General features: G+C 42.5%; 5 protein-coding genes across 11 annotated transcripts in view; 2 read left to right on the top strand and 3 right to left on the bottom strand.

Annotated features, from left to right (window-relative positions):
• The window catches only part of LOC147136608 (obg-like ATPase 1), a 49,133-nt gene extending 44,233 nt beyond the window's left edge, over window positions 1-4,900 (bottom strand). Inside the window, exons 1-3 of one of the 3 annotated variants that reach the window (XM_086050934.1) lie at window positions 4,797-4,900; window positions 2,450-2,537; window positions 1,129-1,279 (exon numbers count right to left, since the gene is read on the bottom strand). In XM_086050934.1, the coding sequence (XP_085907060.1) occupies window positions 1,129-1,195 (67 nt within the window). In that variant the 5' untranslated portion in view covers window positions 1,196-1,279; window positions 2,450-2,537; window positions 4,797-4,900. Of the gene's footprint in view, window positions 1-1,128; window positions 1,280-1,533; window positions 1,562-2,449; window positions 2,538-2,617; window positions 2,682-4,796 lie in introns of those variants that run through there. The other 2 variants (XM_086050935.1, XM_086050936.1) reach the window with 2 other exon arrangements.
• A 134-nt stretch (window positions 4,901-5,034) lies between these two features.
• sp9 (sp9 transcription factor) lies at window positions 5,035-7,138 on the top strand. Its single transcript, XM_086050927.1, has 2 exons — window positions 5,035-5,244; window positions 5,398-7,138. Exons 1-2 carry the CDS (start codon window positions 5,224-5,226, stop codon window positions 6,703-6,705), a joined length of 1,329 nt encoding a protein of 442 aa, XP_085907053.1. The 5' UTR covers window positions 5,035-5,223; the 3' UTR covers window positions 6,706-7,138.
• Window positions 7,139-8,093: 955 nt separating this feature from the next.
• cirsr (corepressor of RBPJ and splicing regulator) lies at window positions 8,094-13,518 on the bottom strand. The gene is made up of 10 exons (XM_086050933.1): window positions 13,327-13,518; window positions 12,973-13,067; window positions 12,600-12,673; window positions 12,115-12,128; window positions 11,963-12,015; window positions 11,835-11,883; window positions 11,498-11,618; window positions 10,355-10,461; window positions 9,181-9,266; window positions 8,094-8,944 (listed from the first exon to the last, which is right to left on the bottom strand). The coding sequence occupies exons 1-10, from the start codon at window positions 13,396-13,398 to the stop codon at window positions 8,443-8,445; spliced, it is 1,173 nt and encodes a 390-aa protein (XP_085907059.1). The 5' UTR covers window positions 13,399-13,518; the 3' UTR covers window positions 8,094-8,442.
• Window positions 13,519-14,232: 714 nt separating this feature from the next.
• scrn3 (secernin 3) lies at window positions 14,233-17,704 on the top strand. Of its 4 annotated transcripts, none has more exons than XM_086050931.1 (8): window positions 14,233-14,518; window positions 14,648-14,728; window positions 14,877-15,002; window positions 15,086-15,285; window positions 15,896-16,108; window positions 16,739-16,940; window positions 17,107-17,290; window positions 17,368-17,704. In XM_086050931.1, the coding sequence occupies exons 2-8, from the start codon at window positions 14,667-14,669 to the stop codon at window positions 17,539-17,541; spliced, it is 1,161 nt and encodes a 386-aa protein (XP_085907057.1). In that variant the 5' UTR covers window positions 14,233-14,518; window positions 14,648-14,666; the 3' UTR covers window positions 17,542-17,704. The 4 variants fall into 4 exon arrangements, with proteins under 4 accessions (XP_085907057.1, XP_085907054.1, XP_085907056.1 ...); XM_086050930.1 differs by having other exon boundaries at window positions 14,237-14,518; window positions 14,821-15,002; XM_086050928.1 differs by having other exon boundaries at window positions 14,236-14,728; window positions 14,821-15,002.
• On the bottom strand, window positions 17,649-26,481 carry gpr155a (G protein-coupled receptor 155a). 2 transcript variants are annotated; one of them, XM_086050925.1, is made up of 16 exons: window positions 26,189-26,481; window positions 24,894-25,393; window positions 23,732-24,131; window positions 23,451-23,631; window positions 22,888-23,043; window positions 21,925-22,008; window positions 21,694-21,814; window positions 21,532-21,616; window positions 21,083-21,173; window positions 20,820-21,018; window positions 19,856-19,945; window positions 19,619-19,749; window positions 19,383-19,478; window positions 19,244-19,308; window positions 18,899-19,036; window positions 17,649-18,776 (listed from the first exon to the last, which is right to left on the bottom strand). In XM_086050925.1, the coding sequence occupies exons 2-16, from the start codon at window positions 25,324-25,326 to the stop codon at window positions 18,581-18,583; spliced, it is 2,466 nt and encodes an 821-aa protein (XP_085907051.1). In that variant the 5' UTR covers window positions 25,327-25,393; window positions 26,189-26,481; the 3' UTR covers window positions 17,649-18,580. The 2 variants fall into 2 exon arrangements, with proteins under 2 accessions (XP_085907051.1, XP_085907052.1); XM_086050926.1 differs by having other exon boundaries at window positions 23,451-23,613; window positions 26,189-26,479.
• Window positions 26,482-26,835: the final 354 nt, after the last annotated feature.

Raw genomic sequence — 26,835 nt, 5'->3', positions numbered from 1 at the left:
CCTCTGGAACGGTTTGAAAATTCATGCTGGGTTAAAATATAGGACGATTGAAAAAAAACTGTACTTTAATAATGATTATATTCAAATGCATACATAAAAGTTAAATAAAAATAGTGCTAATAAATGTTTAAAAATAAACAATTCCTTTAAAGCGGAAGTCAACCCAAACATATTTTTTTTAAGAATATGTTCCCAGCAGGCCCACTAGTTGAAACACGGCATTCTGATTAATTTTGCGTTTGTGGAATATAAATTAAGCAGCTAAATGCACTAGTTTTTAGCCATCTCTGGGGGCGGCCATTTTGTCACTTCTGTCGACTGAAAATGACGTCACAACTGCTCACAACGACCCATCACGGCTGACCTGTTTTCTGAATCTGAGCCGTGATTGGTCGTTGTGAGCAGTTGTGATGTCATTTTCTGTCAACAGAAGACAAAATGGCCGCCCCCCGGAGATGGCTAAATATGAGTGGATTAACACTTATTCCACATACGCAATATTTATCAAAATGCCATGTTTCAACTAGTGGGCTTGCATAGAACATATTCTTGGGGAAAAAACCCAGTTTGTGTTGATTTCCCCAACACGTTTGCCACGGGAAATTATCCAATGTCAATTATTTTGACCAAAAATCAATATTTTCTCATTTAAAAAAAAACTGTTTTGTTAATGTGTTTATGCCAACCACGTATAGTCACAGGAAAAACAATAAAAAGTTCTTCCACTGGATGACCTAGAAGGTACATAATGACACTTTATAGCCACTTTTTAAAAATCGTTTTGCTAAGTAGTGTGCCGTGAGATTTTTTTCCGATGTGAAATATGTGCCTTGGTTCAATAAAGGTTGATAAACACTGTTCAAAAACACATGTACACCACAATATGAGAATATTTCTATACTTGTATGTACAGCCCCACTGAAGGACCCTCTAGGAAAGTGATGGACTAACAGCTCAAATGCTTCTTAAAGTAAAAAAAAAAAAAAATGACTTGAGGGGAGCGGCAATCATGCATCACAAGAGGAAGCAGAGAGATATCAACAACGGCAGTTTGGCCTTAGCGAGAGAGCAAGACGACCGTGAGCAGATGTCAAAAGCGAGAGAGGGGTGAACGGCGAGACATCCTACCTGGCTGGTTTGTGGAGCTGACAGAGGAAATCACAGCGCTAGTCCGGAATGGCCACTCTGCTTTCATTTGGGTCAATGGTGCAGAAGGGGAAATTTTTCAGCAAGCGGCCTGACTCTTTGTCAGCTCGCCCCGGCGGGGAAGGTTGACGTCCTGAAAACGTAAACAGTGGTGAAAGGGTGCCAGTCAAATCCACGCCGAAACACATCAGTGCCTATTTCAAGTTGATGAATACTGTAAACCATTACACAGAACTCCTTGATCCAATCAATGAATCAGAATCAAACAAATCCGGCATGTTATCATCGCAAATAAGACTCAGTAGGAAACGTGAGTACAAACAACTGCCCGGCCTTTATAATGGCACATCATTATGAACTGTAATCCAGGACAATCCCTTCACTCACTGCTTCGCAATCCTATAAACGTGAAATTGCTCAAGATTGCTAAAGTGCGTCGGTCACTCTTTAGATAAGGCAAGATTGGCGTTACTCGTGGGTCACCTTGGGGCGAGGGAAACAACAAGGAATAATTCACATCACGATAAGCACCATCAGGTGCGCAAGTGGACACTGGAATATCGAGTAGGTGCTTAATTACTTTAGCTAATAAATCCTCATGGGGATTTTGTGGAGAAATTTTCAAACAGGTGGGAACAACTCAGACAGTTAGCCAAGTCTGTAGCTATCAATATTTTTAGAATCGATAATTAAACTGATTATCCCATCCATTCTTTAGATACAAATTGATGTGTATGGCTTCAAAAAGTGGGCCCGGCCTGGTGAGTGATGTGGGCGTCATCTGACTAGAGAATAGAGTTGGCTACTGTGCGCTCAGGTTAGCGGCTAGCTGTTAACGAGCTAAGTCTGCGTTTTGAGTGCTTCTGGCCGAGTATCAGTTGTGGCCTCAGAAGATTTTGAATGAATGTTTTTACGATCTGTTTATTTTGGTGCTGTTTGTCCAATAAAGTCATTGATAGTGCGCTGGCGGCAGTGTCTATCCTTGACCACTTGTGAGGGCATTAAACTAGCGGTGCTAGGCTATACCATATTAAATTAGCTTAAACAACAACTTGTATTGGCAATCATAAATGTTTTGTTGTGATCTGTTGGGTCAAACATTTGGACCTCTCTATTCAAATGAGTTATGAGAAATATGTAATTGCAATTTTCACACGCTTTTCTCAAGATGGAAATGTAAAAAAAAATCAGATTCGCATCACTTGTTCGATGCACCTGTATACACTACACATGCCGATGCATGACATTACAGGAGGCTGCAGTACGGCTGTATTGTCATCAACGTAAATAATCCTCCACTTACCACACACTGGGCAGGCCCACAATTCCGTGAAATTTTCAGTGATGTGCCGGACCTTCCAATCAGAGCTGAACTTTTGTTCCCCTTACCCCTGAGGAGATATTGCAGATGTCAGCATAAATCATTTGTATAATATTTATTTTCTGCTCTTTCCTGATACCATACACACACCTGCTTTGGTGCCGTTTGTACCACTTTCCAAAATCTCAAGACACTCGTTGAGAGGGAAGCCAAGTCTGCAAAAGTGGCAGAATGGACTGCATTGAAAATGGCTCCGAAACTGGGCTGCTTCTACGCTCACTTGCCACAACGTTAGCTACACTTGCCCCATGTCATATCATCCAAATTGCAGTCCACCTTTACAAATAGAATAATGCAAAGTTTGTTCTGACACTGTCTGAGATTACTCATTATTGTGGCTCACATGAAGAGGCGTTTCTATTATTTTGCCTCTTTCTTAGCTAAGGTCAGAAAAACATCCCAAGCAGCTCCCAGTTTGATGCAGTGTAATCCTACACTTCGGCAACCCCTAAAAACAAAAGTTTCATTAAAAACTTGGTGGTATCTTTGAAAAGGCAGATTTATTTTTTTAAGCTCAGTGCAGGCCCGCCTAATATTATGACAGGTTCATGCCACGTCTCCTGCAATGACATCCATATAAATATTCCACTTTGTTGAATTTTACACAAGCACATTCTTCTTACTTGTTGCAACCATAGCAGAGCATTTGGTATAATTATTGTAAAGGACCTCTTGACAAATTGCTCATATAATTGCTGCAACAATTTGCCTCAAATGTAACCACCACATACTGTAATAGGGGCACACGTTCACATTGGTCCTGTTTGTGAGAGACAGGACTTAGATTGCATGTCCTCACATCAACTCGCCCTCTTGCAGAGACACAAATTAAACCACACATGGGCACAATAGCACATTTAAAAAAAAAAAAATCACTGGCCATTAATCCTGCGGCCTGTAGGTGAACACGCACAAAGTGAGGCAGTCATAATGCGGATGTGAATGAGGCAAGTGCAGGCCGCAGGGGGAGGTCGCATTTTTTTGGGGGGGGTGGGGGGAGGGGTGAAGGCACGCACCCCCACTTAGACTCACGCAGAGGGTTTCGTTCGCCCAAATAAATCATGTCTTTGTTTAAGGTACATTGATCAATCTAATGGCGTGTAATGGGCTCCTAATTGGCACGCGGCAGTGATCACAAATGGAGAGCATACATGCACGCACAGTCTCGAAAATACAAAAATACAACCTGAGGTGCCCCTTTTGAAGCTAAACGCTTTTTTTTTTTTTGGCACATACAAAATTCATTTAAAAAAATAATAAAGAATATGTATATTTTTGAATATATGTCTTAGATTGTTTCTTTTTAATTGTATTTCCTTTCTAAAGGCCCTTGAGGGGTTCATATTGAGACATGCGGGCTCGAGTGATCACATAATAAAATATATGATAAAGAATTACAAAATGTATTGCCCTATTTTAAATATTACGAAAATCTGGTAATCCTATCATGTATTTTACACAATATCATTTTAATAAACGGACATTTAATAACGTTAGCAGCATTTTCCTACTGCCGTGATTGCCAAAACATTTCATTTCTGGTAGAATGTTCTTTTTTTTCTATTCATCCGTCCAATGTGCGTGTGTATTACTATTTTTATTTTTTATTTTTTTTTTATGATTATTTGAACAATTAATTAATTGTGTTGACTGGTACCATTCATGCTCCATCGTGAGGCTTTTGTAATGTATGCTTCGGTTGGGCTTTCTCTCAATAAAATTGCTTAAGCATTTAAAGGGGGGGGGGGGGTAATTCGCACGGAGGGGGGTTACATTATAGTATTATTTTTGTAAGAAATTGTGATTCACAAAGCCTCCTATTAAGTGTATCCAATGTAATTAAGTGTGAATATCTTCCGTGGCGTCACGTATGTTCAAGTTTTTTTTTTTAATAAGAAATAATGCACGTGTTAGCACGTGGCAGTGTTATGCGCGCACGAAAGCATGAGGATGAGGTGGCTGCTCATAAATGAAGCGTAACTGCCTGTCAGCAAATCAATCATCACTTCCAGTCCTTCCACTTGCATATTTACCATACACACTACTCTCAATTTCTCGAAAGTGGCTTCTTCACTTGTGCTTCCTTTTTCTCTACTCGTTTCTGTTCAAACTATGCACACGTTAGAATAAAATACGAGTCTATTTGTGTGGTGCTTTACATAATTGAATCCTCTGATGAAGTCATCCGCTGTCAACATTTCCCTGCTGACGTGTGGAGATGCTAAACAGAAAAGAACAATCAGCCATTTAAAAAAAAAAAAATGCTTACCTTCTGAGTGAGTCGCCTAAACGAAGCAAACAAGACATTGGACATTCGAGCAGGAATTCAAAAGAATAAATGGAGGGCATTAAAAAAACGCCAAATCCAGTGCGGTACAGTATTCTCTGAGCCTGAGCCGAGGCTGAGAAGCAGCTGCTTTGTGGGCGTGGCCCGCGGCGTCTCAACGCGCACTCTCTCTTTCGATTGGCCGACAACTTCCGCGTTGCCAGAAGTCGCTCACCGATTGGCTGCGTGCGCTCGGCGAGCCCCACTTCAAAACAGGACGCTCGCTCCAACTAAAAGTAGTGCTGGGAGAGTGGAGCCACAACAGAACCCGTGTTGAGTCGAGCCACAACACGGAGGCTCTGGATCACTCCGGTTCCGAGCAGGTTCGACATCGCCGCCCATTTTGCCACCTCCGGGAGACAACTTGGATATGGCTACCTCCATTCTTGGGGTGAGTTGTTTTCAAAGTGACACTTGAGGCAACTTTTGCGAGTCCAACTTAAAAGAAGTTATCCGACATAGGGTCCAGCAGGAAAAGCGAATGTTACGATACACGTCCACGCGGGGTGTGTAAGTGGAACTTTTTTTTTTGTGTCTCCCCCAGGAAGAGCCTCGTTTTGGAACGACACCTTTAGCGATGCTGGCCGCGACCTGCAACAAAATCGGAAACACGAGCCCCCTCACCACTTTGCCCGACTCCAGCGCCTTCTCCAAGGGTGGATTTCACCCGTGGAAGAGATCCACGTCGAGCTGCAACTTGGGCTCGGCTCTGCCCGGCTTCACGGTGGCGACCAGCCGCGCCCCCACGGGACTACCGCCGACGAGCGGCGCCGGCAGCAGCGCCTTCTGCTTGGCCTCCACCTCGCCCACGTCGGCCGCCTTCTCCAGCGAGTACGGCGGCTTGTTCACCAACGGCGGCGGCGTGTCGAGCCAGGAGTCCGGCCAGTCGGCCTTCATCTCCAAGGTGCACACCTCCGCCGAGAGCCTGTACCCGCGTGTGGGCATGGCGCACCCGTACGAGTCGTGGTACAAGTCCGGCTTCCACTCCAGCATCTCGGGCGAGGTGGCCAACGGCGCTTCGTCCTGGTGGGACGTGCACACCAACCCGGGCTCGTGGCTCGACGTGCAGAACCCCGCGGGGCCCCTCCAGGGCTCCCTGCACTCGAGCACCCCGCAGGCCATCCACTCGCAGCTGAGCGGCTACAACGCGGATTTCTCGTCGCTCACGCACTCGGCCTTCAGCTCGACGGGGATCGGCCCCAGCGCGTCGCACCTGCTCACCACCGGCCAGCACCTGTTGGCCCAGGACGGCTTCAAAACGGTGCTGCCCGCCTACACGGACACCTCCGCCGCGGCGGCGGCCAACGCCATGATCTCCGGGGGCGGCTCGGGCATAAGCGGCTCGTCGCGCTCGTCGCGGAGGTACTCCGGGCGGGCGACGTGCGACTGCCCGAACTGCCAGGAGGCCGAGCGGCTCGGGCCGGCCGGGGCCAGCCTCCGGCGGAAGGGACTGCACAGCTGCCACATCCCGGGCTGCGGCAAGGTCTACGGCAAGACGTCGCACCTCAAGGCGCACCTGAGGTGGCACACGGGCGAGAGGCCGTTCGTGTGCAACTGGCTCTTCTGCGGCAAACGCTTCACGCGCTCCGACGAGCTGCAGAGACACCTGCGGACCCACACCGGCGAGAAGCGCTTCGCCTGCCCGGTGTGCAACAAGCGCTTCATGCGCAGCGACCACCTGAGCAAGCACATCAAGACGCACACGGCCGGGGGCGGAGGCAAGAAGGGCAGCGACAGCGACACCGACACCAGCAACCTGGAGACCCCCAGGTCCGAGTCGCCGGACCTTATTTTGGAAGGGGTCAACCCCAGAATCACGGTTAAGGACCACTCTCCCCACGACGAGCCCTGATGGGGGCGGGGGGAAAAGGACCCCCGCGTCCGAACTGCATCACACGGGTCTTATTTAAAAAGGGAATATTTAAAACAGAAATAAGAGCTCACCTCCAGACGCTTCGGCAGTATTTAATTGTGAGGAAAAAAAAACTGTTGAACTTGGGACAATGTGAGTTGCATCTTGTATATGACGAACGACCACGTGCTCATTTCATGTTCTTATTGTTCTTAAGATTTGTTTTCATTCGTGTTGCTTCTATCCTGAACGTCAGGGGGTTTACTTTTCGATGCACTTTGTGGGTATTCTATGTACGTGCACAGCTTTCTTCAAATTTTGCGTTTTACTTTTTGTTGCTCAAAAAAAAAAATCTATATATAAATGTTTACCTGTAAAAATTCACACGTATAAGACTTTCATTTTAAAATTAATTAAAACACATTGAAAAGGCTTTTTACTGTGTGGTGGAACATTTGGGGAATTTATTTATTTAGGCCTAGTTTCATTGACGATTCCACAAAGACCTTTGTAGAATAGATCATTGCTTAATGTGGCGTAAAAAGGGCATTTCATGGCCAAATGCAAATGCGATTAATTAGGATGTGGAACACTTGCACAACCCCATGTGTCTTGTATTTCAGATTAGGGAATCGGGCTGGATCACAGATGTAATTAATCTAAAAAAGATCTTTTGTTCACTTCAGGTTATCACGGGTTTTCGATGACAAAGCTGTCAATGAAATTGTCCAAATTCAGATTATTTTGGGGCAATTTGAAGGAAAGAAAAAAAAAAGATTGCTACGTTGTCAAATAAAAAAAATGGTTAGGGCCAAGAAGTCAGATGCTGTTGGAATTTGAAAATGTTTCTTGCTGGGATCACTGAAATGTTAAATTGAAAAGGTTCAAGGATGCTCTCGGAGTTTTTTTTGTATCTGAGCAGCACGGCGTCCAAATTCTTTGAAAAGGAGTACGGCCGCTACATGGTCTCCTCTTTATTTAGGGGGTGAGATGTTAAATCAAAACCGGCAATGCAGAAAATCCGATCTGAACAAAACATTTGGAGCCGTTTTTACACAAATTAAAAACAAACGAATTACAAATGTTTTACAAATATATCTCATCTTTAATTGGTGACGTCAATAACATTGGACGTATAACTTGTAAAACATTTGTTCCGCCTCTGTGCCGGTTCAAATGAAAGCAAAATAAAATCAAACACCCCATTTGGATTGACTTAAAATGCATCATTTTTATGGGTTTAAAGACGGCCTTCCGCTACTGTTTCTTCACTCACGGTTTAATATTTGATTTCAATTCTACATATTTCTTAACACTGAGTCGGGGGAACTAGTATTTTGAATATAAATGTTGACAAACAGCCGAAAAAAAAAAAGTAAATTCCGATATAAATTCAAATGTGATTTAATAATGAGAATAATGCACTCCGTCTATTCACAATGACCGCAATTCGTTGAACACCGAGAACACAATTACACCTAAACTAAAAAAAAACTTTGGATTTATTTTATTATAGACCTCGAAAGAGGCATATGCTCATTACAGATTATTGTTTACCAAGCTAAAAAAAGAAAGACGATACATGTCTACAATATTGAGTGTGAGTACATTCACTTGTTCAACATGCAGGGGTGAAGATATTTTGTCCACTGCCTCCCTCTACTGGTGAAAAGGGGAACTGCACGCCTCTTCAGAGCTTTCAAAGAGAAATCTGTATCAAGCGTTGAAAAGGCGCCCTCAGTGTTTTCTGCCGTTCCTGTCGCGACTTCTGCTTCTACTCCTCTCACCCGTCGCCCTTTCCTTCCTCTTCCTCTCAGCGTCTCGTCTGTGATAGCGCTCGCCGCTTCGGCTCCGCTCTCGCTTTCGTTCTCGACCTCCCTCCGGCATCTCCTTTTTCTTCCTCCTCTCCTCCTCCTCGGGGCTTCTCCCTCTCTGCGTCCGCGTTTGCTGCCGTTCCCTGCCGCGCGGGCTGGCCGAAGCCTTTTGGCGGCTCTTATCTGGCCTGTCGGCGCTGCGCCCGCGGCAGGACGCCTTCTTCTTCTTCTTGCGGCTCTTGAAGTTGCCGTCGGAGTCGCTGGAGCTGCTGGACGAGTCGTCGCTGCTGCTGCTGCTGCTGCTGCTGCTGCTGCTCGAGCTGTCGCTGCTCTCCTGCTTTTTCTTATGCTTCCGTTTGCTCTTTTTCTTCGCTTTTTTGCTGGTCTTTTTCTTGGAGCTCTTCTTCTCCAGACGGTCGAGTTTCCTGTCGATGAGTCACACGCGTTGAGAAAGGCGATGATTGAAATAATATGTTTGTAATTGCGGTTGCAGTTTGCCGTGGTGAAGAACTGCACTGCATTGTAGAAATCGAGTTTTAGATTTTTGTTTTGGATCCGGCAATGCTTTATAAATCAAGTAAAATGGCAATCTTAAACCATGAGAAAAAGGAAGAATTTGTTGTACAAAATATGCACTTTGTTTTTTTGTTTTTTTTTTTACCTGAGGAGCTTCTGTTTCTGCTTGGTTGTTAAAGATTTCAAAAATTCCACCTCAGGATCTCCTTCTTGGTCGCTTGCAACATACTCCTTAAAAAAAAAAAAAGAAAAGAAAAATTGGGCAACAAAATATCAACACATATGCGGTTCCACAAAATTATCAGATTTGTTAATCAATACAACATATATTATTTTGCTCCTTATATGTATATATTAGAGCTGAACTCTTATGAAAAATAAATTGCAATTTTTTTCCCCTCAATATAGCGACTACGATTTAGCATGCAATTATTTTCTCAAGTACCTCTTTCCATGTATTTTATTACAAACACAAGCAATAAATTAATATGTATTACAATCAACTATAACAGATTTATTAAACATAAACGCCTTATGGATTAGGTTTACACAAAAATAAAGGGAAATTAACCATGCATTAATGTGAAGGAGTTTTTCTCGATGTTAACCAACCAAACACTTTGACTTGGCAACTTGACAAAATTTTATCAATGAAGTGTGGCGTAAACATAAGTCAGGAAGTCATAATTCCGTTTTCAACAATAACGCCCACAAATGTGGCGCATCAACTTTTCATGATTTACAAAAAAAAAAAAATGATGGAAACGGGGCTTGCACTCACTGAACTTACCAAGACACGATGTCAATAAATATATCAAACACAAAAATAAAGCCAACCACAAACAGATATTTTTTCCCTATATTTAAGCACAGTGTTAACACTCAACCTATACATAATGTTACAGTTTCTTACAATAATAACTATAGGCTATACTTTTTTTTTTTTTTTTTTTTTAAATGTTGAGGTGGTGCTCGGAGTAAAAATGTTGAGAGTCACCGAGCACTTACTTGCAGGAAACGAAAAACGATGAAAAAAAAACCAAACTCCAAACAATGTACAATGTTTTGGTTTGGTCACTTCATTTTTTTTTTTTTTCTAGAGCCGTATCATATATTCACATCACACGGAAAAAAATTGAGGAACTCTATACGACTCAAGCAGTTAAGTCTTCAACCACGCAATGCAAAAACATTCCGCATGTTCCGAGAACATACACCAACGTTAGCGCGCCCTCTTTCAAGGGTACAATGGGTGAACGTGCGCTCGGACAATATCTGTGTGTGCGTGTGAGACAAAAATCGGTGCGCGAGACAATTACCCGCGCTGTATCACAATCGGTGGCGCTCCGATCAAGGACACATTTCTTGAGGGCAAAGCCGCTGTTCCGCATCTCGGCCATTAGCTCCGAGGGGTGCATGGAGGGACCTGTTAGCGCAAATCACAGCAACACAGCGCCATTGATGGCACAAGCTCGCCCGCCGCCGTCCCTCCGCGGTGGGAATTTCGGGGGCGGCTTTGTTAAACGGGACCTCACATCAAATCAAGTCACTCCACTTCCGGCTGAGCAAATCATACAATATCAAGCCCGGGCCAAGCAACGGTTAGGGGGAATCACAATACACAATAATTACTTTTTTTTTTTCTCTTCTTCCTTTTTTCTTTTTTCATCTTCTCCTTCTGTGGAACGACGGCTATTAGAGTGGCGTAAAATGGAGCCGTTGACCGGATTCTCCCGGGGTGAAACGTTATTACTCGCTGATTGCACAACTACAAATGTGCCCGAGGCGGAAAACGTGACGGCTTTAGTTTCTGAATCCTTTGTGTTTGACCTGAGCTCCGCGCACTGACTGCAAAAATCAGTGCCTGACACTATTATTCTGTAATTTGAAAAAGAAAAAAAAAAAAAAAAGAAAAAAGAGGAAAGAAGGGAGGTAAAATTCCACATGAACATGTAATCTAATACAAGAGAGATACAACACTCAATCTAAAAACGCAAACAATAAGTTTCTAATCGCGGTGGTAGATTGCAATGGTGTGCAACTGCTTTATATTACGCACATAAAGCAGCTTTTGTAATATTTTGACTTCTTGTCCGTCAGCGCCCTAAATATTATAAACATTGCTTACTACACTGATAAAGAGTGTACACTGGTTGTATGCATTAAAATCATGTCCCACCAACACAAATGACTATTTTGTGCAATATTCATGTTGGTGAAACACAATTTATCCATGTTAATTTTTTTTTTTTTTATGTAACTCCAACAGACTCCATTTTTCCCATGTGTGATGCATTGCAGTTTTAGACTACTGCAAACAAACACTGTTTTAAATGATTTGAGTTGCACTGATCACATTTTTGTACTCAACCGCAGTCGTTACCGCAGACACAAATCTGACTTAGTGCGGCACTGATGCGACGACAAATGCAATGTGTAAAACGGGCGTGATCCAAGTGTACCTGCTGCCTCCTCTGAAGCCACAGAGCTGGCGTTGATGCCTGACAGTCCAAACAGAGGGCATTCTCTGTCCGTGTTCACGTGGCCCCACTTGTGGCATTTGATGCAGCGCACATTGCGCACCTGGAAAGTGAACACAGGTTGTATTCGATTCGTTTGACTTCCAAAACATCACATGAAGCAACCACGCAACTTGAGACCATAATCACACAATTCAATGTCCTCCTGTTGTTCACATTTCTTCAGTGTAGATTGAAATGCTCAATATAGTGCAGTAGGAAATCCGAACATCAAATTGAATAAACATTTGTCGCTAAGCAGGCAAAGACAACAAATCACCTGAATGCCAAAAGGCTGATCTCTGATATTCATGTCATCTTTAGCATACCTGCAAAAAGAATTAAAAGTCAAGTTAAGTAACCATTAAGCATTTTGTAAACTTTTTTGGGGGAAAAAAAGTTTTCTACTTTTCTCTGGGGGCTCCCTTCTGCCATTCAAATTTGTACTCTTCTTCCCCCTCCTTAAAGGAAAAAAGGATACCAATTAACAAAATGGGCATGTAAATGATAAAAAAAAAATAAGAATTAGAATTAAGAAAGGCCATAAAATAGAGTTTTACCTCTGCCTTCTCCTCTGCAGCAGGGACACGCATTTGGGGGGCACAGCAAAACAAAAATTAGGACTGAACATAAACACAAACACACTGAAGAATAAAAATGAACATACATTTTAAAAAAAAAAAAGTATTAAGAACAACATTTTTTGTTTTTGCGCCCATTTAAAAACTTCTTACAAATCTGTCTGACTCTGTTAGCACTTCTCCTTTGCCGAAACAATCCGTAAGAGCACATTTTAGAGTGGCTTTTTTTGTGGGCAGTCTAAGGCACATCTGTGCAATAATCATGCTGTTTAATCAGCATCTTGATATGCCATACCTATGAAGTGGATGGAATACCTCGGCAAAGGAGAAGCGCTCACAAACACACATTTATGAACAACTTTGAGTTCAGCTCATGAACATTGGGAGTACAAGCACAAGTGTTGTGTTTATATTTTTCTTCAGTACACAAATGGAATTAAAAGAGTCGGGCTGACAAGATTTACCTTTTGATGCTCCCGGTGGAGCTTCATACATGAAATTGAGGCCATTTTTAACACGATCATCCCCCATCAACACCCTAAACGTGAAGAAAAACAACATGATCACGCAAACAGTCACCAGATAGTTATTTTAAAATTTAATATTCAAACCATGGTCATATTTATTCCCAACCACTGCGCTGTGAGAGATCCTCGGCTATACTCGTGAAATTATCCAATATCAATTAATTGGTCAAAATATATCATTTAAAATCTCAGGGTGCGCCTTTCTCCAGTTCCTGCAAGTATGTCTACTTTGTGTTCAACTAAAGCCGAGATGTCACACCGACTATTAGTACATTTATGAGGACATGAACATGACTATATTAGGGGTTACCTGTTGTTGTAGTTGTCCTGCTCCTTCAGATATGCCTGCATCAGGTCTTCCTGCTTTCTCTTCTCGAAAGTTAGTTTCTGCTCTGCTATCCATACCTGCACACGGAAAAGGAGGATCACACTTTGGAGCATTCCTTGAAAACGTATCACACTGCAATGAAGGAATTATAAGCGCGAGTAATGTGAATACATTGAGATGAGATCAACATTGTTCAAGCGTATAATGGCTCAATTTCAAGTGTTTATCTACCACCAGGTTGCAACTCAACAGTAGGCGAAGGAAGCTGGATTTGTTTACTAGCAGACGGAACGGTTTACCGCAAAGCTTCATTCCGAAACGATAACTTTTACTTACCTTTTTGATATTAGATTTCGACGCAGGGTGAAAATCCTTTTTACACATGAAGTTGGCGAACGACTTCCCCATGGCTGCTAACCAAAACCGTCCGAGTGTTCAAACGAAATTTCAGCTAACAATTGATAGCTTCGCACTATCCGGAAGTAATCTAAACAGAAGCGGAAGTCGTTGTCGATGCGTTCAGAGTTTGTCGGAGATAATGTATCCTATTCGGGGGAAAAAACCCGTACAAAATTATTTCAATGCTCAACAGTTAATTTAACATGGTGCAGTTTTTTCGTATATGTATACATATTTTTTTTTACATTCGATGTGTGATCAAATAGCCCCCATTATGTGTGTGGTGTGACGTTGGTGACCACATTTGCCTATCAATATACATGTCATTACAGAACTTGCTTGTAACGATAGCAACTCGTTTATTCTTTGGTGAGAAAACGCAGTGAGCATTCGGCACATTTCTGATCCAAACCATTCGCGGCACAATAAATTGAATATGTCGTCATGTAGCGGTTAGTTGCCACGTTTGTAAGCAGTGAAATAGGATGAAGAACAATTATACGGTCTTTCTCAGGGCTTCTTTTGAACAATGGAAAGTACCTCACGCACCCATTATGTGGCATGAACATATTTTTATAACGCCACAAGTTATTTTTAGGCGTCATTGCGTTCCTTGGTGCACCAAATAAAGCCATTATTATTATTATTATTATTATTATTATTATTATTATTATTATAATTATCATAATAATAATAATAATAATAATTATTATTTAGTAGCAGTAGTAGTAGTAATAATTGAACTTGTAGAAAAATCCGAGGTACCAAGAACGCACCCCTATAGGTTACGTTAAACTGAAAAGTGTCGTAACTGTCAGAACGCTTTATGATGCCTCTGTAAAATATATCATATGACTCAGCAGTATATGATATAAACAGAGGAGTAATGTATTTTAACATGAAAATATAAAAGGAAGCGGTCATACAGATTGGATCAATCAGTGTAATATGAAGTATCCAATCACAGCATCCTCACGTGACTGTCGTAAAGCTGCCGAAATGTGTAAACACTGACAGACCGTAAAGTCGTTATTAGAGCGTTAACAACGATTATTATTGCATGAGGTATTATTTGCCTTTCGTTTGCTCTTAAACTGTGTCTTAACATTTTTGTATGCAATGTTGTCAGGTATGTGATGTCTTTATCACAATCAATTTGAGCTTCGTCAGCTTGTGATCCAGCATGTATCCCCGTTCATGTGACACCTTTGTGGCTCTGCCCCCCTCCACCGAGGGACACCGCATCATTTTTGGGAAGAATTCCGACAGGCCTTGTGATGAAGTCCAGGAAGTTCTTTATTTCCCACCCTCAGACTATGAGCCAGGATCAAAGGTCGAGGTGGGTGCACTTGGTACAGCCTCAGCATTAGAACTTTGTGTCCCTTTTGTAATAATAACAATATTTTTCTTGTCTCTTTCCTTGGTGAAAAGTGTACTTACATCGAGATAGAGCAAGTTGCACACACATATGCAATTGTTTTGAGCAGACCGGCGTGGCTGTGGGGCGCAGAAATGGGCGCAAATGAGCACCAAGTTTGTATTGGGAATGAGGCTGTGTGGGGGAGAGAAAGTGCTGATGGTGAGGAGGCGCTCCTTGGCATGGATCTTGTCAGGCAAGACCACTGCGCTGTCGTAAACGATCGTTATCATGCCAAAATGCACCGGTCACAAGAAAAACACAAAACCTGTTTTCCAGGCTTGCGCTTGAGCGAGCCGACACTGCTGAGAAATGTGTGCAGGTCATAGCCGAGCTTCTGGAGAAATATGGCCAAGCAGGAGCTTGCTTAGAAGAACAATATGACTTCACTTACCACAACAGCTTCCTGATGTCAGACCGGAAGGAGGCCTGGGTGATGGAAACCTCCGGCAAGCACTGGGCTGCAGAGAGAATAGAAGGTAATGGGGAAACAACTTAAGACAGGTCACAGGAAAGAAAAAAAAAAAGAAATCTTCATTAGACAAGAGAGACAGGACAAGCACTTTGAGAAAAAATGAGAATTACCGTTTAATATAAACGTGCATGCAAGGAGTTCGAATACAACCAGGTTGGCAGCTGATAAGAAGTGCATAACTATTTTTCTTAAGCGAGGTCAAATATATCGTATGCAAACACCAACAGTCCGCTATCTTCCGCCTTTCGCAACTGGCTCATACAGAGGCGCCGTGTTTGGTCTCACGGCAAAGAAATATTACAATATCATGAACAAGGTGGCATTGTTATCCTCTCACAGCAGAATTTACATCAAGTTTTAATGAACAGAATAGAACACTTTTACCTTTTACCTACACTTTTATCACATTTTATAAGAGTAAAGAAGTATTTTTCTAACCCACTATCTTGCTTTTAGCAGTGATGCAGTGGATTGTTCTTTTTGTCCACTAGAGGTAGCCTATAGCTAAGAAAAAACTCAAAAATATACACTGCATATCTATTTGTGCTATTAGATAGGCTACCTGAAATACAGTATGTATTTTTTTTGTTGTCATTATTATATCCCTCCCTTAGCTGGATTTCGTAACATCTCAAACGAGTACAACATCACAACCAAGATTGACAGAGAACATCCCGACCTGCGCAAATATGCACAAAGGAAAGGCTGGTGGAACGGAAAGGCTCAGTTCAACTTTGCAGCCGTCTACTCCCACAAGAACACGGCCAGAATTGAAGCATCCGGCAGTCGATACTGTGAAGGGAAGAAACTGTTGCAAAAGAGCAATGGTTAGTTCGTGTACGACTTCTTGTGAGAAACGTTGTGCAAAAAATACTGAAACATTCAACAGTTGGACATTCAAAAGTCCAATTAACTTCACCTGTTAAAGTAGAAGTCAACCCAAACATATTTTTTTCAAGATTACATTCTATGCAGGCCCACTAGTTGAAAAAGGCATTCTGATAAATATTGCGTTTGTGGAATGAGAGTTAATCCACCCGTTTTTAGCCATCTCCGGGGGCGGCCATTTTGTCACCTTTGTCGACTAAAAATGACATCATAACTGCTCAGGGCTCAGGTAACGATCAATCACGGCTCAGCTTTAGAAAACAAGCAAGCTGTGATTGGTCGTTCCCTGTGCCCTGGGTTGTTGTGATGTCATTTTCAGTTGACAGAAATGACAAAATGGCCGCCCCAGAGATGGCTAAAAACGAGTGGATTAACTCTTATTCCACAAATGCACTATTAATCAGAATGCCGTGTTTCAACTAGTGGGCCTGCTGGGAACATATTTTTTGAAAAAAAAAAGATGTTTGGTTTGATTTCCATTTTAAGGTTATAATGCAATTGAGGTTCGTCCTTAAATTTCCTGTTTTAAATTTTTCACAAGTCATTATTTTCCTTTTCACGTTTTCAAGGGCACATCACCGCCCAGACGATGATGGACATCCTAAGGGACAAAGACAGTGGCATCAATATGGAGGGCATGTTCATGACAACAGGCAGTATGGTGTCGGTGGTACCCGTTGACCCCGCTCTGCCAGGGGTTCACTATTTTACTGCCACTCCGGACCCCGAAAGGTGCAGCGTCCATTTTCTGTCGCACTTGTCCTCATTAGGGTGAGCTGCGGCCAGTCCCAGCTGACTTTAGCACACATTGGACTCAATTCTGAAGTGAAAGGAGATGAGATTTGATTAGAATGAATACAAACAAAGTGCAGATGACAAGAGGATGCATTTCAAGCCCATGCAAATTGGTAACACGGCTTTCTCTTTCATACAACAGGTCGGTCTTCAAACCCTTTGTCTTTGTGGCAAACATGAAGGTGGAGCTGAAGGAGACCACTTCTCCAAGTTATGGCCCAGATGACCCAGTGAAGAAGAAGCCTCGCTTCCAGAGCAAGCCTGACAGAAAGCACGGCTTGTTCGTCAAACATGAGGTGGTGGCCGCCATCATTGAGGCGCAAAAGGTGAAAACAACCGCCGCGTGAAGTCATATCTCAGCGTTCGGAATACTTTACCGATCCTGTTTTTTTTTTCTCTTTAGGAGCGAGGAGAACGGATCACGCATGGAATGAGAAAGTTGGAAAGTGAGAGAATGAACCAGATGGAGGAGATTCTTTATCGTGGCGTCGATCAGCCTGAGACTCTGCTGGATTTGTTCTGCAGCGCTGTGAGGGATGAGATGGAGCTGTACAGCAAAGGCTCCAAAGTCCAATAATCAATCATTCAAGACACAGCACAAGTAGAAAAACTTCGACTTATCAACATGAAAGATCAAATACATTGGAAAGTACTGCATGATTGATTCACACACTAACAGTGGGATACAGCATGTCCAGATTTATTCAAAACAATCCATAAATAAACAGCACTACACAAAATATGTCCTAAGAGCATTTACTTGGCATATAAACGCGAAACAATACTTAGCTTGCAATTATATTTTACCTGAGCAAAACTTAAGTTCATTCTCCTGCCTTTTTTTTGGTATCATCATAAATATTTTGGATGGTAATTGCCCTTTTTAAATGTCCAAGCAACATATTGCTTAATTGTCCTGGAGCATGTCGAACAAACGCATGGAGCCTTACGTTAATATTCACCGTGGCAACAGCATCTGTATACGATGCTACACACAAGACAATCACTCGAACAAAACAAAATCAAGTCCATCATCCCTTCTTTGGTGCTAAGGAAAACATAAATAATTTATATAAGCTCACTTCTTTCTTTAATACCGCCACCAAACGCTACAAATATTAAGTACTTGTACTGACTTTCATAAAATAAAAAGTTGACAGTACTATCATTTTTTTTAAAAAATATATATTTTTGGGGTTCTGTACTGAGCATTTGGTTTCTTGGAAATTATGCTGATTCAACAAAGCCATGCACGGCCGAGCAATAATTCAATATTAGTAGTAAAGAATAAAATATGTTGTCATCGGGCCTCATTTCCACACTAATCGGTCCTCCAAATATGACAACACATGAAACAGACAATTGCATGGCTACAATGGCGAAGCGGCCTTTTCCCCGCCTACGCCATCTCATTTGCATCTTGAAACAAATGGCAGTCATATTTGGCTCCTCCCACAGATAAAGCGTCAACTGCCGACAATGTTGCAGCTCTCGCGCATCCCTGAATCATAACTTCTGGTCGAGCTTAAGCACTTTCACGCATTCTATGAAGCGCGCACCTGTCAAGTAAGCGTCTTCATACAGTGGCGAAGTTAAAGCGCTCATCGGGTGACGGCTTAGGTCACAAAGGAGTAAAAAATGGGCGCGTCTTGGAAGGCGCATTCCTGCTCGACGTGCTGAAGAACGGCGCCCTGCTGCAAGCGCGCGCCGTAGAGTACGGCCGCACGTTGATCCTGGGCCAAGCCCACCTGCTGCAGCCACTCCACAAGTTCACAGCCCTGGAAACAGTCCACCATTGTCCTCATACCGCATCTGGGGGGGAAGGAAAGAAGAAAAGAGAAAAAAAAAAAAAAAAAATCACAGGATACTCACTTTAAAAATTTCTGGCAGTGAATGAGTTAATATGAGAAGCCCTGAGCAAGACATTCTCTCACCTTCTCTTCGTGACGATGTCGTGGAAACATTGGTCTTTATGATGTTCGACAAAGTCAGTGCAGGTCACCCTGACCTCCTCGCTCACGTTATTTTCTGTTTGCTCTTCTTGCCTTTTTCCATACCACAGTCTGCACAACCTAATCCACAGGCACAACATCAACAAATGAACACATATCCATCCTTATTCAATAGTCTTTTTTTTTTAATAACCAAATGAAATTTGAGCTCTCCGGCCATTTGGCGGCAATAAAAATACAGTCGAAAGCAATTTATCTTTTAATACCTTATCAACCCGTTTTACTCATACAGCGTAAATGAAGTAATTTCACAACACTGTTTCTCACCTCTTCCAAAACGGCAGTATAATCGAATGTTTGTCCAGGCCAAACAGAGCGAGAGAGAGAAAGCCCTGCAATGACATCATGTCATACCATCATGTAGCGTGGTAACATCGTGTACTCTCAGTCCGATTAGAACACCAACCTGCCCGTAGTTGGCCACGGCACAAAAGAACTGCAGCTCCACGTAAAGTCTGCCTGGGTCTTGGTACAAGAGCAACCACACGCAGCTGGACAAGTTCTATCACAAGGGAAGGATGCATGTAGGAAAACAAACCGTGATATCCAATTTCAACTGACTTACTTGTAATAACAACTTGCGAGAACATCAAGTGAGAGGGGGTGATTTTTTTCTTTTCTTTTTTTTTTTTTTTTACTCACAGCTAGCGAGCAGACAGCCAGAAGCAAACACAAGAGCACATGGCGGGCCACTTGTCTATCTTCATCCCGATGGTGCTCTCCCACTCTGAACACAATGCACACTCTTGAATCATTGCTGTTCTCACTTTGACCTGAAGGGGCAGAAGAAAGATTTGGAATAAACATTCCTCTTGTGCGGGCAGAAAATTCAAATTCAGAATTTGCGAGCAGGAACATTTGCATGTTATTGCTCAATACCTGTGAGCGTGTTTTCCGTGTGGTTCATATTTGTGCTGATGAGCATGTCAGGCATGGGCTGGGGTGGCGCACATTCGCGCAGAAGGCGCACTGATAACAAGATGGAAAGTGACAGCAATTCTTTATCAGTAACCTGGTGAATGCACTCGATTAGTAAACAATACAAAATTCGTAGAAAAAGCACACCACAAGGAAGATAATACAGTGGAGCTTTGAAATACGACCAAGCCTATAACTTGAAAATAAAATGTTGTAATGCATACATGAATGAGTAAAAATAGCACTGAATCATCATAATGTACAAAAACAGAGTAATGAAATAAAGAATTTAAAATATCTAATCAGTTTGATGTCACTGTATCAATTGAATGCTGCTCCTTCTGTTACGCCCACCTTAGCCACCTGGGGGCAGTATAAGACAAACTGATGAAATACTGTTTATTGCAGGATTATGAATCCCACAAAACGTTATGTGGATTTCCCCATCTGTGGTCTCTTCTCAAGGTTTCTCATTTTTCCCCAGGTGTGTGTTTTTTTTTTTTTTGTTTTTTTTTTAGTTTTTCCTTGCCCTCCTGGGGGTTAAGATCAGGGGATGTCATTTATATGTTGTCAACTATGGGCACGTGAAGCCCTTTGAGACTTTTTTTTGTGATTAAGGGCTATATAAATACATTTGACTTGACATGTTTAGCGCACGTTTCATTGAGACATCTCGATTCTCTCGGCGCATCAGTAGCATGCTAACATTGACCGTTCTACACAGAGGATAAGGAATATATGACTGTCTGGCTCCATGCTGCTGCACCATTTGTATGAAGTCTGTTCATTCAAGTGTTAACGCATTGCAACATACACGCTAATTGATGTTAGCATTCAGCTAGCGGACTGAAGGGCTAAGCGATGTGGTTGTTTTGAAAAACACAAAGTGTAATTATTTGTTTTACATTTGATTACATAACAGTACCAGTGTTGGGATCTGCTGAAGGCGCTTCTGGTTCAAACAAAGAGTGGTCATCTTGTTCCGTTTCAGTCGCAAGGTCTTCCACGGATGCACTTCGCCCCTGATTTTGTTCTTTTTGGACCCAGCTTTGTCTACTGAGAAGCATCAGGGAAGTCCCTGATAGTAGTACACTGAGGGTCAGCACGACTGTGCTGCAGATGATCTGTCAAAACACACACGCACATGACTAAGGAAACAAAAGACACAAATGGCTTGTCATCACTTACCTGCGGTTTGCTGTAAAAGACAGATGAGTCCAAGGTGTCGGGCAGTTTTTCCCCACGGATCAGCAACACAGCTGTTACGACTGCAGGGATCCTGTACGCCAAGAAAAACACTATTACAGTGAAAAATACAGGTATCGTGACTACAAAAATTGAATTAAGAAAACGATTGTATTTTTGTATGTATTTGCTTCTGAGCTCAACAACAACAACAACAAAAACAGCCACAGGCAACAAAATGATGCACACTTGCTTACCTCATTTAGCCCCAAAAAATAACCAAAACTTTGGACACACGGCTCTCAGTATCATACTGTGCAGTTTTAAACAGTTACAAACTATAAGGTTTTAATGAACTTTTTTTGAATAATAACTTTTCAGTCCTTCGAGGTACCACTGTCACTGACATTAGTTGCGGATGGAGATCTTTTCTCGCCACGCGAGTGACTCACCCCCAGCCTGCAATAACAAACATGCCAGACGAAATCTTCAGGTGCTCAAACCTTCTCAGCAGCACAAGCGAGAGAGCGATGAAGCCTTGAAATGAGAAACGCAAGCGTTAAGAGAATTAGCACCTATTTACGATGGCATTGCCGCGTGCACTCACAACATACCCGGCCAAACGTAAGTGCAGTAGAGTGAGGTGCACAGCAGCGTAAAAGACAAAATCTGGCTGATAAAGTTGTCTCCCTTCACCACAAATTTCCACAGGATCATCCCGAAACAAGTGAGGAACTAAAACAAACAAATAATGCCAGTAAATGAGCGGTACTCTAGTGGGCAAACCTCCAGAAATGATTCGAACTTTGAACTGCTTTTTTTTTTTTTGCACAAGCTGTGCTCACCTGTGCCAACAAAAGGTTGGTTGTGAACAAGTGAGGCAGCCTCTTGAACTTCTTCGTAAAAAACATGACTGCGATGGTCCACATCTGTCAGGGAAGTACACAAACCTTTGTTAAATTGATACTAGTGCTGTCAAACGATTACATTTTTAAAACTAATTCATCGCTAAATTTTCCATGATTAATCGCGATTAATCGTATATTTCAACTACAGATTTTACAAAGCTCGGAACCGATATTTACTTGAGTAAAATCTTGGAATGAATGTGGAAAAAATAAAAGTACATTTCGATTCAAAGACTGTTCCAATAGCTTTCTTTGATCCTCGAATACGATTCTTTTCCTGTAAAATACAACAGTTGAACAATACACCAAAGACGAACAACTAATATGGCATTTGAATTTGGCTGTGCAAAGTGTGCAAATTATTTTGGATTTCTCCAATGAGCCGTCGTGCAACTTTTTAAAGTAAAACGTAAAACTATGTTAAAGTCCGTCTTTGCGGCAGTGACTCTCCTCTAAGTTTGGCTGCACAGTGAGCAGAGCTCAGCTGCTACAGGAAGTAAATAAAACGGAAGTTAACCGAGTTCATTTTTTTTTAGTGCGTAATGAAATTTAAATGAATCTCCATAGTTAATGCTTTAACTTTGGCAGCCCTAATTAATACGAAATACTACTTCCTTGCGCACAGTAACACTCCTTTGAACATGCACACGAATGAACCCGCAACTGTGCTATGCCTACTCGGAATGAACTTCCTTAGAACCGGGCTAAATGTGACACTGAATGAGGAAATGAGCATTTCGGTACGAAAACTGCAATTTGTTGACCGTTGTAGTTTTGATTCGACGAAATATGTCGCAGACCATGCGCGGTCACATTCAAAGTCGTCTTACATGACGAGTCATTCGGGGGTAGTTGTGAAAGGGAAATGATGCTGACCGCTGGTGCCTTGCTGCGACTCACCAGTGCCACTAAGCTGACAACGCTTATATCGAAGCGGACATCTTGCAACGTGCTCATCAGAAGCCGAGGATCCATCCGGCGGAGGGTGAGCAGCCAGGCCGACGTAAACATTATTGGAGCCGAGAGCAAAGTGCTGATCACCATTCCGGAAATTACCTGCCAGGAAGCAGCATGCGATCAGCCGCGACAACACAAAAGAGTCAAACATGAGAAACCTGAGAATTTGGAGCAAATGCACCGCTCAACCCGCTATCTTACGCTGCATAATCTAGAGCAGGTTTGTCAAACTTTTTCCACAAAGTAGCCCCTCAGATGATTCTCGAGAAGATTAGACGCCCAACCCTTACACGGACCTGACCGTACTGTGAAACTGAATGGCTCATTTAATCAGACATGGATCTTCAATCACATCGGCCAGACTTGAATAACTGTCAAAACTTGACACAATTTTAACACTAGATGTGCTCCTATTAAAAAAAAAAAGGGTGTGAATCATTCTTTCTGTCAAAGCTGAAAACGTGGCAAAGTGAAATTTCGCCTCTCGCAATAGTTGGAAGACTCACCACTTCCAGCTGTGCGTTGTAATATGCAGCGTAGATCGCGACGCTGGGCGCCGTGGGGAACACGCCGTAAAGAAAGGCATAGTTGGAGAGGCTCGAGTGGTTGGAAGCGCCGGTGCCGTCGAGCAGATCCACCATGTCTTTACAAATCAGAGGCATCAGCAACCTGGGGAATGCAGCAGGGCTCCATGACCGAGGTCAGAGAAAAGTCGGTCTCATTCAAAACATCGGTACAGAAATACAAGGTCGCCGTCTTGTTGTTTTTTGTTTTTTTTTTTACTTACAATTTCGCAGTCAAGAGTAGTATCAGCGTCACAACCGTCGACCTGGTTAATTTCGTCAGCTGCCCCACCATGGACAGACCCAAGTAGAACAAAGCCGCTCCCCCGAAGGAGTCGGCCAAACCATCCACAAAGTCCTCCATGAAGGAGGGAATCTTCTGGCGCAGGATAAAATGGGCCACGATGCCAACGACGACCATGAAAACAATCGGGTTCTGGAGGACGTGGAACACCACCTGCCCCGCGATCAGGAATTTGCCCTGCTGGTGCTCCCTCTGATCCTTCCAGTTCTGGACTTCACAAAAGGCAAAGCCAATGGGATTGAGCAGCATTAGCGACACAGGTGCCACCAAGTAGATGTACTGGAGATATTCTGGAAATGTGCTCTCGTAGAGGGCTTTAACTGCGGACGCACATATAAGTCAAACATTAGAAACTGAGTTGATGAGGGTTTTTTTTGTAAACATTCTGTATGACTTTATCTTAGTAGGAGGAAAGTTTGCACAGTCACAATTTGGTAAACATGCAGACTGGGGTTGGGCCAGAGCCGATACCACTTATCAGGCAGATTCCGGATTTATTTTAAGATAACGGGTTTTCGTGGGAGCTGCCGGTACCAGCCACCGATACTTAGTCATAACATGGCATTCTGATTAATACTGCGTTTGTGCAATATGAGTTAAGAAGTAAAATCCACCCGTTTTTAGCCATCTCAGCAACTTTACCACAGTTGCTCGGGTAAAAATCAATCACGGCTCAGCTTCAGAAAACAGGTGAGCCGTGATCGTTACCTGAGCAACCCTGATGTCATTTTCAGGCGACAGAAAGTGACAAAATGGCCGCCCCCCCCCTGTGGATTTTGCTGCTTAATTTGCATTCCTCAAACACAGTATTAATCAGAATATCAAGTTTAGACTAGTGGGGTATCATACAACATATTATTGTAACAAAACCTTTTGGGTTGACTTCCCCTTTTAAACCAAATAGTAAATTGGATTTTTTTTTTCAAAATCATTCATCCCTACAGACTGGCTAAACTCTACACTCATTAACATGCAAAATCCATTTTTACCCAATTAAATGGTGGCATACTTGACTCTAAAATGATATGATAGCTGCAGCCCAAGTGCCCAAACACTGTCATACTAAAAAGCATCATACATACCAATTGGATAACCCAGAGCAAAGTCATTGCTTTGGGTAGCAAATATAGAGTAGAGCCCTGCTTTGCTGTAGCGACTCTCAGGACCGGAAACAACCAACGTCAGGACACAAACGATGGAAAACACAGACGCTTTGGCTATGAGGACGCTCCAGATGAAGGGCCAGATGACGTTTCCGAAGTCCAGCAGCACCATGTTCTTGAAGAGAAGCGCCGGCAGAGCAAACTTGCTGGCAAAATTGCCTAATCCTTTAGCCTGGCTGGCTGTGATGATGCGAGCCCTGCCGGCTATGTAGCCACACAGGATGATGCCGAAGCACTTCAACAGAGCCGGGAGGAGCTTGTCGATGGATATTTTGGATGATGGAGCAGAGGGATCCATTGGGTCTCCGTCTCCACGTGCAAAGATGCTGGCAGAGGTGGTGCTGGTCTCCATAATGCTGATGTTATTTCCCACCAATGTCAGCAGTCACGTATGAGTTAAGGCCGTATTGACGTCATGGCTGTCAGATAACACGTGGAGAACACAAGACATTTAAAAATCGACATGTAGGAACATTTGTCAAGACAAGAAGGAATCAATCCAAGAGTGACTCTAGTTTGAGGGAAAAACATTGACTTTTACCTTACAAACATATTCATAGCAAAGTCAAAGAAATTCATGTCAAAGTGATGTCTTGCAAACTCACTAATCTTCAGATTTGTGGTTGTGGACAGTTTTTGCAACTTTTGTGGGAATCCTGACAAAACTTTGGACAGTCTATTTTTTTAATGCAGTTTTGGTCAATAGAAACATATTTGGTTTTCACCCCAGTTAAACATCATATTGTTATTCCTTAAAAGATGTCAAATGTTACTATGAAATTAAGAACAGATGTGTCAAGTTGGAGGCGAACTACCAACCGCTCCCCACTTCTTGCAGACTTTAACTCAACCCTTTAAATAGCCTGAGATGAGAACAGTAAAAAAAAAAAAAGAGATGTACAGATATTATAAATCCAGTGGATGATCTCCCTAACATTTAATGTTACTTATTTAACCGTTATTTATTCATTTTGTCATCATACTTATTCAATCAAAAATAGAAATTCATCTTTTTACTTCATTATATCTGTGACAGCATCTTTAAGTTATATTACCGTGCAAATTGTGTTTGAATAAAGCCTTTTCAAAAAAAAAAAAAAAAAAAAAAATCGCACTTATCTTGGTTGTAGCGCAACGGTAACCAGATGAATGCTAGTGGTGAAAACAATTAGTCACGCTGTTTAAAAGGTCAGCAAGGAAAAAGATAAACTCACCGTTGCCTCACTGAGTCCTCTGCTGTGCCTTCATGTGTCAGTCAAAGTCCCGGCGGGAGTGCCATGTTTGTTAGCCCGCTAGCTAACGTTAGCCGGAGAAACAAACGACCCCATTTGGTCGTCAACAAAACGCCGAATGACGAGAGACGCCGATCAGTCGCGCCACGCTTACGAAACGACGCAAACGAGTGTAGTTTTTTTGGACAGCAGCTTTCTTACTTGGCTCCCCTCCCAGATGACTTTCGTAATACCAAGAGGCGCCGACACCGAGTCGACCAATCAGAGGCGAAGGAAGAAGCAAAGGGCGGGGCTTACTTTGGCCTCTCATCAGCAAGCGGAAAGTGACAACTATTGGGCCACAACATTAGGGACACACACGCCAATCAAATACATGAAAGAGCTATTTGAGGACATATTTTGCAATCGAATTGAGTCCAAACTTTCTGTTTATATTTAATAAATGAAAAATTGAAGTAAAAGTTACAGTCAATATATTTTATATAGGCTACCTGTGGATAATCCGTACATTGATACATAACATTGGGCAGGAACCACAATCAGATGAAATCCTAGAGAGTTTAAAATAATATTCTCCTTTTCCAAAGACTGACTGATATTGAGTGATGTGTTTATTCTAGTTGTAGTTT

Source organism: Filicampus tigris, chromosome 14, assembly GCF_054856515.1.
Source record: "Filicampus tigris isolate MCC_2025a chromosome 14, RoL_Ftig_1.0, whole genome shotgun sequence".
Classification (NCBI taxonomy): domain Eukaryota; kingdom Metazoa; phylum Chordata; class Actinopteri; order Syngnathiformes; family Syngnathidae; genus Filicampus; species Filicampus tigris.
This window is presented reverse-complemented; position numbering and strand designations above follow the sequence as displayed.

Bases quoted from the DNA above. Each gene is read 5' to 3' on its own strand.
- cirsr (XM_086050933.1), bottom strand. From the start codon at position 13,398: ATGGGGAAGTCGTTCGCCAACTTCATGTGTAAAAAGGATTTTCACCCT. The intron at 13,068-13,326 runs GTAAGTAAAAGT...TTCCGTGTGCAG, and splicing joins CGAAATCTAATATCAAAAAG to GTATGGATAGCAGAGCAGAA. The intron at 9,267-10,354 runs GTAATTGTCTCG...TTTTTTTTTAAG, and splicing joins CCGATTGTGATACAGCGCGG to GAGTATGTTGCAAGCGACCA.
- sp9 (XM_086050927.1), top strand. From the start codon at position 5,224: ATGGCTACCTCCATTCTTGGG. The intron at 5,245-5,397 runs GTGAGTTGTTTT...TGTCTCCCCCAG, and splicing joins TGGCTACCTCCATTCTTGGG to GAAGAGCCTCGTTTTGGAAC.
- gpr155a (XM_086050925.1), bottom strand. From the start codon at position 25,326: ATGGAGACCAGCACCACCTCTGCCAGCATCTTTGCACGTGGAGACGGA. The intron at 23,044-23,450 runs GTGAGTCTTCCA...GCTTCCTGGCAG, and splicing joins ACAACGCACAGCTGGAAGTG to GTAATTTCCGGAATGGTGAT. The intron at 19,309-19,382 runs GTTGGTGTTCTA...ATGTCATTGCAG, and splicing joins CCGTGGCCAACTACGGGCAG to GGCTTTCTCTCTCTCGCTCT.
- scrn3 (XM_086050928.1), top strand. From the start codon at position 14,573: ATGTATCCCCGTTCATGTGACACCTTTGTGGCTCTGCCCCCCTCCACC. The intron at 14,729-14,820 runs GTGGGTGCACTT...CTTGGTGAAAAG, and splicing joins AGCCAGGATCAAAGGTCGAG to TGTACTTACATCGAGATAGA. The intron at 16,941-17,106 runs GTGAGCTGCGGC...TTCATACAACAG, and splicing joins TCGCACTTGTCCTCATTAGG to GTCGGTCTTCAAACCCTTTG.